The 13,704-nt window shown below is 42.5% G+C and overlaps 1 protein-coding gene across 1 annotated transcript in view; it reads right to left on the minus strand.

Annotated features, from left to right (window-relative positions):
- The window catches only part of CLCN1 (chloride voltage-gated channel 1), a 56,329-nt gene extending 45,633 nt beyond the window's left edge, over nt 1-10,696 (minus strand). Inside the window, exon 1 of the mRNA XM_082278154.1 lies at nt 10,538-10,696. Coding sequence (XP_082134280.1) covers nt 10,538-10,588 — 51 coding nt within the window. The 5' untranslated portion in view covers nt 10,589-10,696. The remainder of the gene's footprint in view (nt 1-10,537) is intronic.
- Nucleotides 10,697-13,704: the final 3,008 nt, after the last annotated feature.

Genomic DNA, 13,704 nt, shown 5'->3' on the forward strand with positions numbered 1-13,704 from the left:
GTTCTGATACCAGGTCTGAAATGCCATTTTTATCAAGATGTCTTCCTCTGCAGTCCGCAGTCCACAGGAGGGTCTGGACCCAGCTTTGAATTTTTCTTACAGAGCTGCATTGGAAATAAGAGGCAGATATCATTGAGAAGACAGGAGGTCAGCACTCCCTAAAGGATTCCTGGTACACCCTCCAACCAGATAATATCACCTGCATCCTGGCAGAGGACAGCACTCATGTCAAGGATCTGAAGTAGACTAAAGAAGGGCTGAGGCCTTTTTGTGTGGACCTGTTCTCTTTAGATACCAATATTGTGTCCTTCAGTAACCTCCATGTCTTCTGGAAATGTTTCACTTTTTTGGTCACATCTCTTAACAGATTAAAAAGCTTCTTTTTTTCAATGTGGTTTTCCATTTGATCCATTCCAGCAGATGTTTTGACCCTTGTTGCTTCCATGGGAGTATTGACTCCAAGCACATTGTGATCACCATGAAGGAGTGGTTTTAGATAAGATGTTGAATTGTTTAGCATGGTATATCAGGTTCAGCTGATGTATGGTTATGGAATCAGTTGTGTCAGTCTTCCATATCCAGTAGCAAAATGTCATCAGCTGATGATTGTTCATCAGCTTCAGAGATGATCCATTTACTACAGAACCAAACATACTGATCTGGGAAAGTAGAAAGAAGAAGAAAGAAGCCTCCACATATAAAAAAGAGTTGGGCTGGAAGTGAAAACCACTAAAGGTTCTGAGAGTGAAAAATCTTTGTGGAAGGATTTGGAAAGGGTGTTCCAGAGTCTCTTAGCATGTTCTGTTAATCCACTACATTATTATTACACTACCTATTTGCCACGTAGCATTCAAGCGGTTTCCCACAGTGATGGAACAGTAAAAGTAGAGAATAAAGGTGACATACAGCAACTCAGGGCTAGAACTAATCAGGAGTGAGAAGTCCCATGGGGAAGGACTACTTCTTGTAGATATTCTGACTCTTTCTGAGGGCTTGCATTGAGGGGATACTAGTCAGGATGGAACAAGATGCTGTACCTGAGCTCTGCATGGAAAAGGCTGCCTGTCACACTGTGCACCTGCCTAATCAAAAGCCAGTGATGCATCAGACCCTGACCTTCTTAGTCTCCCTTGTTCCACATTTCCAGACAAATTGTCAAGCCTGGTCTTTTATCTTTTGGTATAAGGCAATTATAAGAAAAAAAAAAAAAGCACTTTCCTGGGGTCATGGCATAAGAGTACTTGATACTGCTTTTGAAATATAGCTGGGTTAAAGAAGAGAGAACACACAGAAATTCAAGATTTTTCAGCGTTGGTCTGAACCGTCACAGCTGTCCCAAAACTGTGAGTGGCATAATGAAAGGATGGTCATATTCCCTTCCTTACACCAGCTCTGATATGTCTGTCCTGAGCACTGTGAAAGGTAAACCGATGGAAAACACTCACGTCGTCACGCAGTTAACTGCTCGGAGTCGTGCTTTGAGCGAGTCCACCGCAGGTCAGGGAAGCAGCATTTAAGTACAAAGCTGTTCGTGTGGCTGTCAATAGATCATGTCAGCCACAATGTACATGCTCACATGCAGCACTAAAACACATGTGTAGGCAAGAGATCTCTGCTTAGCCCTTGCTTCATTTTCCCAAGAGTAAGACTTCCATGTATCTGTGGAATAAAGTTCCTACACCACACTGACTGTTTCTTCTTCACTACCCTGGTGCACAGCTGCCATATGTTTAATCCTGCTTTTGCCTTTACCATTCCTGGAAAGCTTAGGTGAACCTGCAGCTCTTTTGCCCTTTGAGCCTGGAGCATTATGGACTTCAAACTAATGGAAATCAGGTTTCCAACATGCCCTATTTCTATATGGAATTGGAACTAAAAGCAGCCTGCCCTCAGTACCATGTCCTCTACGGCTGATAACAAACTTGGTGCCAAGCAGAATTAATATCAAATACCTCTCTGGTCTGGATAGGGGCTCACAGGCTGTTAGTAAGTTATTCAGAGGAATAAAAACAGACTGACTGAAGAATTCTACAGGGCTTTAACAGGATGATTGAGCAACAAAATTACAGATGAAACAGTCACAATAAATCTGAAGTGATTAAGGAGGAACACGCATTCTAGCTTTGCATACACAAGAACTGTTCAACTATTTAAGCTCCTGGTACATAAGAATAAGATATTGGGGTTACACAGAATGATCATAATGACCTCTTTAGCATTTATTTAGAACTATGATTAAGAAGTAGGAAAATAATACCTAATTAAATAAAAAGTACAAGTACATCTGAGTAATGTTTGCCTTTCTGTTTCCCTAGTCTCAAAAAGAATATAGTAGAACTTGAAGCGTTTCAGAGGATGGTCAAATTATGGAGTAGCTGCTGTATGAGGAACAGTTAAGTGGACTGGAACCTCCCAGGCTGGAAAGGACAATGAGGTCGGGACACAATATTGAGCGATATGAGGAAAATTAACTGAGAAGGTTAATTTGGCTGTATCTCAGCCAGGGTCTTGTTCTATTGAAGTCACAACTCCTTGGAATATAGATGCAGGCAAACAGTTTTAACTTGCTTTTCTGTAATAGAAGCAAATGACAGGTTTGTGTGAGTCATTTAACAACAAGCGTAGATAAGAGAGTTCATTACAGGCAAGTAATTAAAAATACATTCTGTGTCATATTTAGAAGACAATCTTGTAGACTAGTAGGTAATTTGCACTGCTGTTCCTCTGTGTACTTTAGCTAATTACAAAATTTGAGCTTTGGTTGGGACACCTGCTGTCTTGTCCAATACCATGTTCAAGCAGTGTCAGCAGGAGAAAGTTGCCTTAGGCTGTGTCCAGACAGCTTTTGGGTGTCTCCAAGGATGCAACAACCACTCCAGGTAAACCTGTGACAGTGCTCAGTCATGCAAAAGACTCCTTCTTTATGTTCAGACAAAAATTCCTGTATTTCAATTTGTGCCCTTTCAGTCTTGTCCTGTGACTAGGCTCTACTGAGAAGAGAATGGCTCCATTATCAGATAACAAGACCTCCCCTGAGCCTTTGCTGAACAATCCCAGCTCTTTCAGCCTTTCCTCAGATGTGAGATGCTCCTATTCTGTCATCATCTTTCTGGCCTTTTGCAGAACCCTCTCTGATAGCTCTGTAAATTTTATGAACTGTGGAGCTCAGACCTGGGCATGGGATTCCAGGTATAGCCTTATCAGAGTTAAGCAGAAGGATGTGCTGCTGATCACAACCTTTGGAGCCCTGCAGTTCAGCCAGTTTTCAATCCACTCTGAGGTCCACTTGTCCAGCCTGTACTTAATCAGCTTACTATGAGGATGTGGTGGGAGACAAAAGCATTGCTAAAGTAAAGATAAACATATTCCACTGTTCTTCCTTCATCCACCAGGCTCTCTCACCTGATCACTGAACTATAGGTTGGTTAAGTGTGATTTTCCCTTAACAATTCCATGCTGGCTACTCCCAATTGTCTTTCTGTCCTTCGTGTGTCTGGAAATGATTGCCAAGATGAGTTGCTCTATCACCTTTATGGGGATTGAGCTGAAGTGGGTCAGCCTGCAGTTTGCTGGACTTCTTGCTCCTTTTGAAGATAGGAGTGACATTTGTTTTCTTCCTGTCCTCAGTTACCACTCCAAATCCCAATGACCTTTGAAAGATAATAAAGAGTGGCCTTGCAATGACATTGATGAACTCCCTCACACTGGGGGGTGCATCCCATCAGCTTCCATGGATTTGTGCATGCCCAGTTTGTTTAAATGTTCTCTGACCTCATCCTCCTCTAATGACAGTCCCTGCTCTTCATCATTTTCTTTAGAATCAATGTGCCTTGATTCTTTAGAAGAGGGCCCACATTTTCCATTGCTTTAATTTCGATGCTGATACACCTGTGGAAGCCTTTTTTGTTGCCGTTCCTGTCCCTCACCAGATTAAACTCCAGATGAGCTTTGGCTTTCTTAACCTCATCCTTGCACACGTGGCTGGTGTCCCTAGATTCCTCCCAGGTCACCTGTAGGAGTTTAGTCAGCAGCTCCTTCCTAATTCATGCAGGACTCCTTCTGCCTTTGCTTGATTTCCTGCTCATCAGGATGGATCATTGCTGAGCTTGGAGGAGATGATTCCTGTACCACAACCAGCTCTCTCAGACCCCTCTTCCCTTCAGGGCCATTTCCTGTGGGATTCTTCCAAGAAGATCTCTGAAGAGTCAAGGACTTCTCTCCTGAATTCAAGGATTGAGATCTTATTTTGAGCCCTTCTCCCTCCTCAGATCCAGAGGCTGTCCGGGATGTTCACACCCCTAACCAGTCCTTCCTCTGTAAGTATCAGGTCCAGCAGAGCACCTCCTCCTGCTATCTCCTTGATTATCTTGTTATGAACTTGTTGGCAATGCACTCCAGAAATATCCTGGATTGTTTGTGCCCTGCTCTAACTGCTGCAGCAGGCTGCTTCCAGGGACTGTGAAATGACCTCTTCCAACTGTCTGAAGAAAGCAACATCTAATTCTGAAATCTGTTTGCAGGACGTGGTCAGTCCTGCAAAGCCTTCCTAGGCTGACCACATACTCAAAAATAGATTCTGTAGCTGTTAAAAGCCATATGTTCCTCCTCACAGTTAAATACTTTGTCAGCTTCTGTGACTGGTCTTCAGGCAAATTCTCTTCTCTTCAGTGTCCCAGTAGAGATTTGGGTAACTCCAGGTCTCAGGATATAGACATCCATAGACAATCCAGCAGTTTACACACAATCAAAGGATGTGTATGCTCGACTATGCACAGATAAGACTAGATGGACAGCCTTTAATCTGAAAAAAACTTGGAGGTGTACAAGGTAATGTTTCTTCACAGCACCAAACCAGAAAACAACATACTGCATGTAATTTGTCGGAGTTTTTAGAGCTACAGGTATTTGACTTCCTTTGAAAAAGTGTAGGTGCCACTCACTTGCAATAGCACTGTGCAATAGATGAAGGTGCTTCGTATTTTTATGTGCTTTTAGAATCCACTCTCAATGCTGATAGATGATAGGCAAACATTCCTGATGCATGACCATTTACAAATATGTTGTGGAAATGGATGACTGTCAATACCAACAGCCACTTGGTTCCTTTAAGAACAAATAAGAATCAATTTCTTCACCAAGAGGCAGGAATTTTTTGTAGACAGAAATGGCTGAGTTTTAAAAACATGAGCAAATCCTTTAACCCTGCCTATGTCCTTACCAAGGTCCAAAGACTGAAGCGTTTTTTGCAGTCACAGCTTGTGGAGGATCTCTTTGCTGCCTCTATGTTCAGTGCTGAGAATTGTATGATTAACAAATACAAAAATATTATATGCCTTCCCATGCAAAGAAACAGCAATGAAATCTGGTCCTCCCAAGAAGTTCTTTGCCACTTCACAGTAAATATGAACACTTAAAATAAGCAGGTTCCATCCAATGAGGTAGTGTCCAGCATTATAAAACTTACATCTGTCCTGCCTCTCCATCAACAAGTTAACAGTGACCATTGTATCATACAGGTATGTGGAAGCTGTTCCATCAATACTGAGAGCAGCAACTTCCTGCTACTTTGCTAAAGTAAACATTGACAAAATAACTTATTTTTTATGTGGTGTTTACTGCCAGCTTCTCTTCTGCATGCCGAGGTTCTCTGCTGTGATTTTGGGGAGATCCACAACAGTAGCTGACTTTACCTTGAGGATTATTATTTGCTGTACATTTCTGTATTGATAAATTATTTCTCATCTATCAGACTTTGTATGCCACCTGCTGTACAGCTGGGGCAGTAATCTCTGTACTCCAGTTCCACCTCTACTACCATTGTTGAGAATTATACTAGCAACAGGTCTATCTTTTTTTAATGTCAGGAATTCTGGTCTTTCCACACATATATCCCCGGCCCCAAACTTGCCTGAAATAATTTAATCTGCTATGTTTCCAAAGTAGTACACACCAGATGTCAAAACAATCATGTATTTTCTTTGTCCATGTAAAAAAGCTTATAGCATGCAGCTACCCTATTAGTTTTCACACAAATGTGGGATATCCCCATATGCCATTTACACATGAACAAGTTTTTTTTTACTTTTTACATCACAAGATCAATGGCAAGGTTTTGACTGATTGGCATGCTGCCAGCCCTTGGAATTTATTTCTTTGGGCAGGAGGCCTGTACAATTAATGGAAAAGATTAAAACATGTAATTCTGGATACCTTCACAACAGAACCCAATACCTGAATAATGCTGGAAATGGGTGAAGAAAAATACTTTCCTGCAAGTAGCAGAGAAGGTCCCCTTGCATCCCCTATCCATCCCCATGGTGTCTGCAGGCAACCTGCTCCCGTGGGGCTGTAACTGCTCCCATAGTTCAATACAAGGACAACGTGGGCAGCAGCCAGGCAAGGTAAAATCTTTGGTACCGCTTCTGTTGCATGTGCAAAAGTTAAATTAAACCAAACTTTCTCCATGGGAAAAGTGTTTAGGTCAGGAATGTGCAGCACTTGTGTGCAGCTGTAGGTGCCACCTCAGGAAGTCTTGCCTGGATGATTGATTGGAGAGGCTGAAGGAGCAGGGTTTATTCACCCCAGAGAAGAGGCTGATTTGCAAACAGCAAATGGAAATACTCTCAGAGGGAGGGTGTAGACAAGACAGCGCCAGGCACTCCTCAGAGCAGCACAAGGAAGATGCAAGAGGCAACAGCCATGACTTAAACCAAGGGAAATTCAGGACCAAGCAGGGGGCTGGACTGGATACTGTCAGTGCTCCCTTCCATTCTAGATACTTTTGTGATTCTTGGATTTTTTGCTTTGATGGCAACAAACCAGAATACTGTCAGGCAAACTTCAATTATTAATAGAACTATGGAGAGCAGGCCTGCTAACAATACAAACTGGAAATGACAAAATTTCCTCAAGAAGCTGCTAGGTCTCACAGCAAAGCTTATGACCACAGCATACTATAGCAAAAATTCCTATCCCCCATCTTTTAAACAGGTAGGGCAGCCCTGAACATCTCTCCCATGCAGAGATGGACTGAGGAAAGAATTCCTTTTTTTCTTTTCCATTGTCATTGTCAGCAGCCTACATCTTGCCATGTACAACTTGGCCCCGTGTTCATCTTCATCTTTTGTCCTCTCCAGCTTTGGAACTGGCAATACAAATCTGCACAAGTGATCTTTCTCATGACCTCAGCTCCCCAGGTCTCTTCTGCTTTCTAACATTACTTTCTGTATGATTGACAACACCTTCAAAAATAAAAAGAGGAGAGGGGAGCTGTGGAGAATCCCCCCTCTGCCTTGGGACAGCGTAGGGAAAGGGTCACATGGGATATTTTTAGAACAGAATCCAATGGCAGTGATGTGAGGAAGGCGCAGAGAAAAACACAGCTGTGAAACCTAACACTTGGCCTCATCTATACTGAGAGCAAGAGCAGCAGAGAAACAAATTGAGGAGATGCAGCAGAACACAAGAGTGAGGAGAAGGTATGTGAGGATAACAAGGGAATGGTAAGAGAGTAAGTGACAAAGAGGCAAGGAACACCTGGGAAACAAATAGCTAAAAGACATTATTGGAAATGGCAAAAAAAAAAAAAAAAAAAAAAAAAGAAGCCAGGAGCAGAAAAAAATTAATAAAGTGGCCATACTATTTAAACAGAGATACTTCAATCATAGAAGGGATTTAAGGACAAGAAATTGTCAGCTGACTCATCAGCACACTCATGTAGATGACCTGTGACCTTGAAGGCTGACCAGCAGCTACCTTATCTACCATCTCTCCTCATCCCAAGGTGTAAGGGTTTCATAAGTGACTTGGCCTGTGGATTGTGACACTGCGATAGATTTTCTAAATCAGAGGATAATAGCAGTCATTCCTACAGTCTTTGGAGCCAGGCAATGACCTGCTGTCTCTCTTTTTCGACTGACCAGCATGCCCGGAGAGCAGTGGTTGTTTTATGTCTGAAAACTGATGTATGCAGCATTAGTTCAGAAGCGCTCTCTGCTTCTGTTCACTCACTAAACAAGAAAGAGCTAACATGACTGAGTACATGGAGTGAACAGATGTAATGGTGATACTTGAGAGGAGCCTGCTCCTAAAGATAGCATTTTAAGGTGTAAATTGCTAAGATACTCAAGTCCTGAAAGTGTCTGGCAAAAACACTTCAGGCAACAACATCCAGAACTACAGTCCCTTTTTCATTTTCTACATAATCCTCATAAATGTTCTTCATTTTGCTTCTTTTGAGAAATAATTTATCTTCAATTGAGATGAGTGATTCAGTGCCTTCTTAGCACTAATGCCTGGATTAGATCCAGCAACTAGCTGCTCCAGTAACTAGCTGCTACTCTGCCTATGATCCCTAAGGACTCGAGCATATATGGTCATTTTGTAAGAATTCCTAACTTAAGAGCCATCTCTAATGAAATGGGTCATAGCATGGCTGCCCCCTTATCATAAATCTTATCAGGGATGGGGGTGACTTGAATTCAACAAAAAACTAGTCCTTTGGGGTTTACCTATGCAGGTACTTGAAGAATCAAACAGATACCATTTATTACACAATCCTGTCCTGTCCAGGAGCCTAGAAGAGCTCTCAAGGGCAAGTATTTGAGATAAATTTATGAATAGATTAATATAATGCAATACAGTGTATTTCTTTCTCTCACAGATAGCTATTTAGTAATGGACAAATATTTTGTCAAAGATTTCCCTTAGCTCAAGTTATATAAATGACACTCTTTGAACTCAAGAAATATGATACTAGTTGTGTCTTCCCACAAGCTTTCAACAAAACTCTTATTAGTCTATTTACTCTGACTAGCCTAGTTCTACACTAAGAACCTAAAAGTGAAAACTGAACATGAGTTTGTTGTAGCTGCAGAAGAAATACAGCCATTTTATCCAAGTAGCACACTTGCTATTTCTGCATCTTGTGCTGTCTCATGCTCTCTTCCCTACCGCTGCTTTTGTTTGGGTTCATAGTATTTCCTTACAGTTCAGTACCTCATGCAATCATTACTTGTTTGTTTATAGTACAAACAGGTCATGGCAATCCCTTTACATCCCACATAAGGCTCAGTCTCGATGTTTTACTGTTGATGCTACTCACTGCTGACACTGAGGATGCTTCTTTTTTATATTTGACGGCAGAAAGTCAGGCCAAGAGAGATGAAATACATCCTGATCCAGCCCTTCCACTGTAGTGATTGGCTTCTTCAGCAATGTTAATACTTAATACGTGATAAATAGTGTTCTTAATAAAACACTGTCAACTTAAGGACATGTGCTTGTGATGTGCCTACATGGAACACTAAGAAATTTACATTCATTATGTAAGTCTGGATTTGAAACCAAGATTTCAGTCAGAAAGAGCTACATGGCCATGCTAAAACTCATACAGTCTTCATTCATCTGTAAGGTACTCTGTCATACACATGAGCAGTGTTCAGCAGCAGAAAATTTTGGACTGAAAACCACTCTCCAGTTCTTCACCTCAGCTTACTGCTCCCAAAGACAACCACACCTTCTCCTTACTAAACTGAGTGCTCCAGAAACAGAAACCAGAAAGTGTGGCAACAGCCTGTATCCAAATACTTATAAAACAATGCAGTGCAAGACCCTGCTCAGATGTGCTCAAGAGATGCCAGAGAGCAACATGTAAAAAAGTCTCCATCTTTCTTTGCAGTAGCTCAAAGAAGATGAGATGTCATTTTTTCCTCAGCCCCAACAGTCTTATTTCTCTCTAAACACTGCTACCAAAACTTTGCATGCTCATGTACAAACAGGCCACTATTCATTTTTAAAGGCTGGGATTTCATTCATGCTGTTCCTTAGTCTGGACTGTATGATGCTAATTCTCACTTCAAAAGTGAAACCAAAGCAAGAGGCTTTTTAGGCACAGGACAAACTGCTACCTCTACTTGTCCAGTAAAGTGTGAGGATTCATGAGATGCAATGAATCTTAGTTCTCCTAGTTGGCAATAACCCTTTAAAATAGTTAAAGCAGAAAGAGGCTCAACAGTCTGCATCCAAATACCTATAAAACAAAGCAGTGCAAGACCCCACTGGGATGTTCCCAAAGGATGCCATAGAGAAATATGCTGCATGTTCTCACAGCACCCGTAAACACCACTGTGGCAGAATCCTAACCACATCTTCTGGGAGCTGTAACAAGGGGCAGGGAATGGTTTCAGTGCCTTATCTGTGGCTGTCTGGAAAGGAGAAACCCATTCACAACCAGCAGTTGCATTTCTGTGCAGCTCTGCAGACTCAGCTCTGACTCAGTCCCGCATTTTTTCTAACCTGCCTGGTGATGTAAATTTTTCACCCATGGGGATTAGGAATTCAAGGAGAATATGGTCACATTCTCTCTTGGAGGAAGCCACTATTGGAGCATGTGCTCGGGCAGATCTCTCACAGACTTTGTCTAACACAAACAGGGAAGGATATTTGTTGGCAAAGAAAACATTCAGCCCCTTAAGCAGAGAGGGAAGCCAGCTCCCACGTAGGAAACATTCTGTGCTGCTGCAGGTATCATACTCACCAGAGTTTCTTGGTATCGGAATGCTTTCGTTGGAGAGGCATCCCCAGTCATATCCCCAGAGACAATGTCCTGTGGAGTAGGGGTTGTTCAGGGCAGTGTCTTCCTGTCTGCCCTCCCCAGCAAAATCATGGAGTGAAACAGGCGCAAGGCTTCAGCTAAAATCCCTGAGCACCCTGAGAGAGAAGGTTGCTGGTGAGGGAAAAACAGAGAGGGAGAGTGTAACCAGAGACTCCCTGCCCCCTCCTGTTCTGTCTGCTTCCCTGCTTTAATCTCTCTCTGCTGTCCTGGCAATGGGACAGCTCAGTAAATTAACAGGAGGAACGTTTCCTCCTCCTCTCTCAGGCAGTGTCATTCTTCACTCCATTTGGAAAGGGTGGGGAACCACAGAAAGCAATGGGTACTGGTGGCAGAGAGAGACTAAGGAAGAAAAGGGTGAAAATGACAAATTACCAAAATTAGAGACAAGAGAACCATCCTGCAACTTGAGGAGGATTATTCCCACAACCTGTTTCAGGGACAATTTTGTGAAGTGTCAGTATCTGAGAGGGGAAGTTCTCTAGTAGGCCTTGGAAGACTATTCCTCATAAGAGTTACTGTTATGCTGTCCTCACATTTCACATGGTTTTTCTTCAAGCATACCCATTATTGCTGGTTACCTCACCACAAATAAACAGCCTTCCTTGCAGTCTTTGTACCTTTGTGAACCTTCATTCACTGGCATAACTCTCAGTACCTTGTCCATCCAGAATCACAGAATGGCTGATGTTGGAAGGGAGCTCTGGAAGTCATCGGGCCCATTTTCCCTGCTCAGCCAGGGCCTTCTAGAGCCAGTTGCTCAGGACCATATTCAGATGGCTTTTGAGTATCTCCAACCATGGAGACTCTGCAACCTCTCTGGGCAACTGCCTCCAGTTCTCAGGCACCCTCATGGTGAAAAAGTGTTTCCTGATGTTCAGATGGAGCCTCCTGGGTTTCAGTTTGTGCCTTAACCAAATTTCTTATAGCTAAAAGGAATTAAAGCTGCTCGACAGCATAGTCAGGAAGGGTTTGTGGGCTGTTGGAGGATCCTGGAACATCTGTAGGGGTGCAAAGTAGGGAGGTGCTGCCTCCTGTCCTGGGTGTCCTGGGCCTTTGCCACAAGAAAAGCAAGGAGGAACTAATAGTGTAGAAAGGACAAAATCAGGGTGCTGCTGTGGGTTGCTGCTTTGAGAAACAGAGCACTGAGCAGCTGTGCTAGCAGCTACATTCTCAGCTGAGTCACAGCTACTGTCTGCTGTACCCTGAGGCAGCAGCAAGAACAGAAGTTTGTGGGGAATGGAGCAGATAATATAGGCCACAGTCCCTTTCACAGACAACTGCTTTTTTTTTTTTTAATCATCTGCTATCTGTAAGGATTTTCATTGAGGGATAAAGAAAAATTCTGTATCTAGGAAAGCAGTTACTTAGAGTAATATCATGACTTCCTGAGCTGTTTCTCCCACTAAATAAAAATTACTTACATGAGAGGATGTGAAAGGTGAATGTGTCACCTTTATTAAGGCTATCCAGTCAAGGAGCTTTTCAATGCAGAAGATAGGAAGCCAAAAATAAAACTACCCAGAACTTAGAGACAATGGGGAGCAGAGATCATGCAAAAGACCAAATGTCTACAGTCACTATTTGACAGGCCACTAAGAAGGTACATGCACAGCTTTGGAGAGGGCCAGCCTGGAGTTTGTAATTATTACAAAGGGGGAAACAAGGAACGTAAGGATTTGAACTAGGTCTGTGGGACTATGCAAAACTTGTTAAGGAGGATGGTTGGGCAGGAATAAAGAGGGGAATAGATGGAAAAGGACAGCTTTCACGAAAACCAAGGCTGGTCAGTGTCTGTCCTATCTTCATATTAATTGCTTTCTTAACTATCTTTCCATGAAATCTTATTACCCCACATACATGAGTGCTGTAAGTTTGAAGTGCCAGCAGCTGGTAAGACTGGCATGAGTGAATTTGGGTCAGCAACTGCAGTCAGATCGGGTTTCTGGGGACAGGAGCTGAAGCAAGTGGGGTCTCAGCAACAGTAGCTGGAGCAGCCACGGCACTCTGGTCCAACTCAATGGGAGCCTGGAGAGCTACAGTTCAGACCTCTGTGAGGGGGCTTGGCACTAGGAACTGGTCACACCATGGGTGCTGGCAGCCCAGGTTTGTGGTCTTAGCAACAGGAGTGGAGGAGTGTCTGCTCCAGCCTCTAGGATGGGACATGCACACGTCCTGGGTGTAGCTGCTAAGGCACGGAGCCCAGGGTTTCTGGGCTGGGCAGGAGGAATAACCAAGCCAGGCTTGCAAGAGGCAGTGGCAGTTTATAAAATTCCTTAACTGTTTATTTCTGAGTGAATCCATTTAGAAAATTTAAGCCTATGCTCAGTGTGACCTTTTCCTCTCATCCTTTAAGTCACTTTACAAGTGACTGAATACCAACAGCTAGCAGTTTGTGTTTTTCTTTACCACCTGTACCTAACAAATCCAAATATTTTATCAATACAGCGTCAACCTTACCTTTGTCAAAGCACGGTTTCTATGGCAGGTGTTACTGTTGCTCCTTATTTTGCAGCTGCAAATAAAAACTTTTAGGAGTGCCAAAGGAAAATAAAATAATAAAAAAAAATTCAGCCTAAACCACAGCAATTCCAGCTACTTTTCTAAGTCAGAGAAATCTGAGTGCGACTCTGAGCTCTTTGAAAGATCTAGTAAATTACACAGATGTCATCTAAAGAATTTCTGCATGCAGGCAAAACAGTTTATGCAAAAATAGAGTCTAAAGACCAAGTTATACATAGCCATTCCCATAAACAAGTAACAAATGCAGATGAATAGAAACAAAAGAATATCAAACTTTAACAGAAAAGAATTCTATGAGAAGTGGCAAAATCAGCAACAGCAGGCCAAATTGAACTGAGTAGGACATAGCACTCATTCCTAGTGAAACAGACTCACCAAGGCTGCTGATCCTGTGACAACAGTTGATTGTAACTTCTCTGGAGATTTCAATTTCATTCCCTTCCTTTTAAAGAAACTGTTCTCTGTATGCATACACTGATGACATAATCTATTACATAACAGTATCTTCCTGCATTTCCTTCTCCTAACTTAATAATTTAGTGTTGTGATGTAGTGAAGAATTCTCATAC

Source organism: Coloeus monedula, assembly GCF_965178545.1.
Source record: "Coloeus monedula genome assembly, chromosome: 3".
In the NCBI taxonomy this organism is placed as follows: Eukaryota; Metazoa; Chordata; class Aves; order Passeriformes; family Corvidae; genus Coloeus; species Coloeus monedula.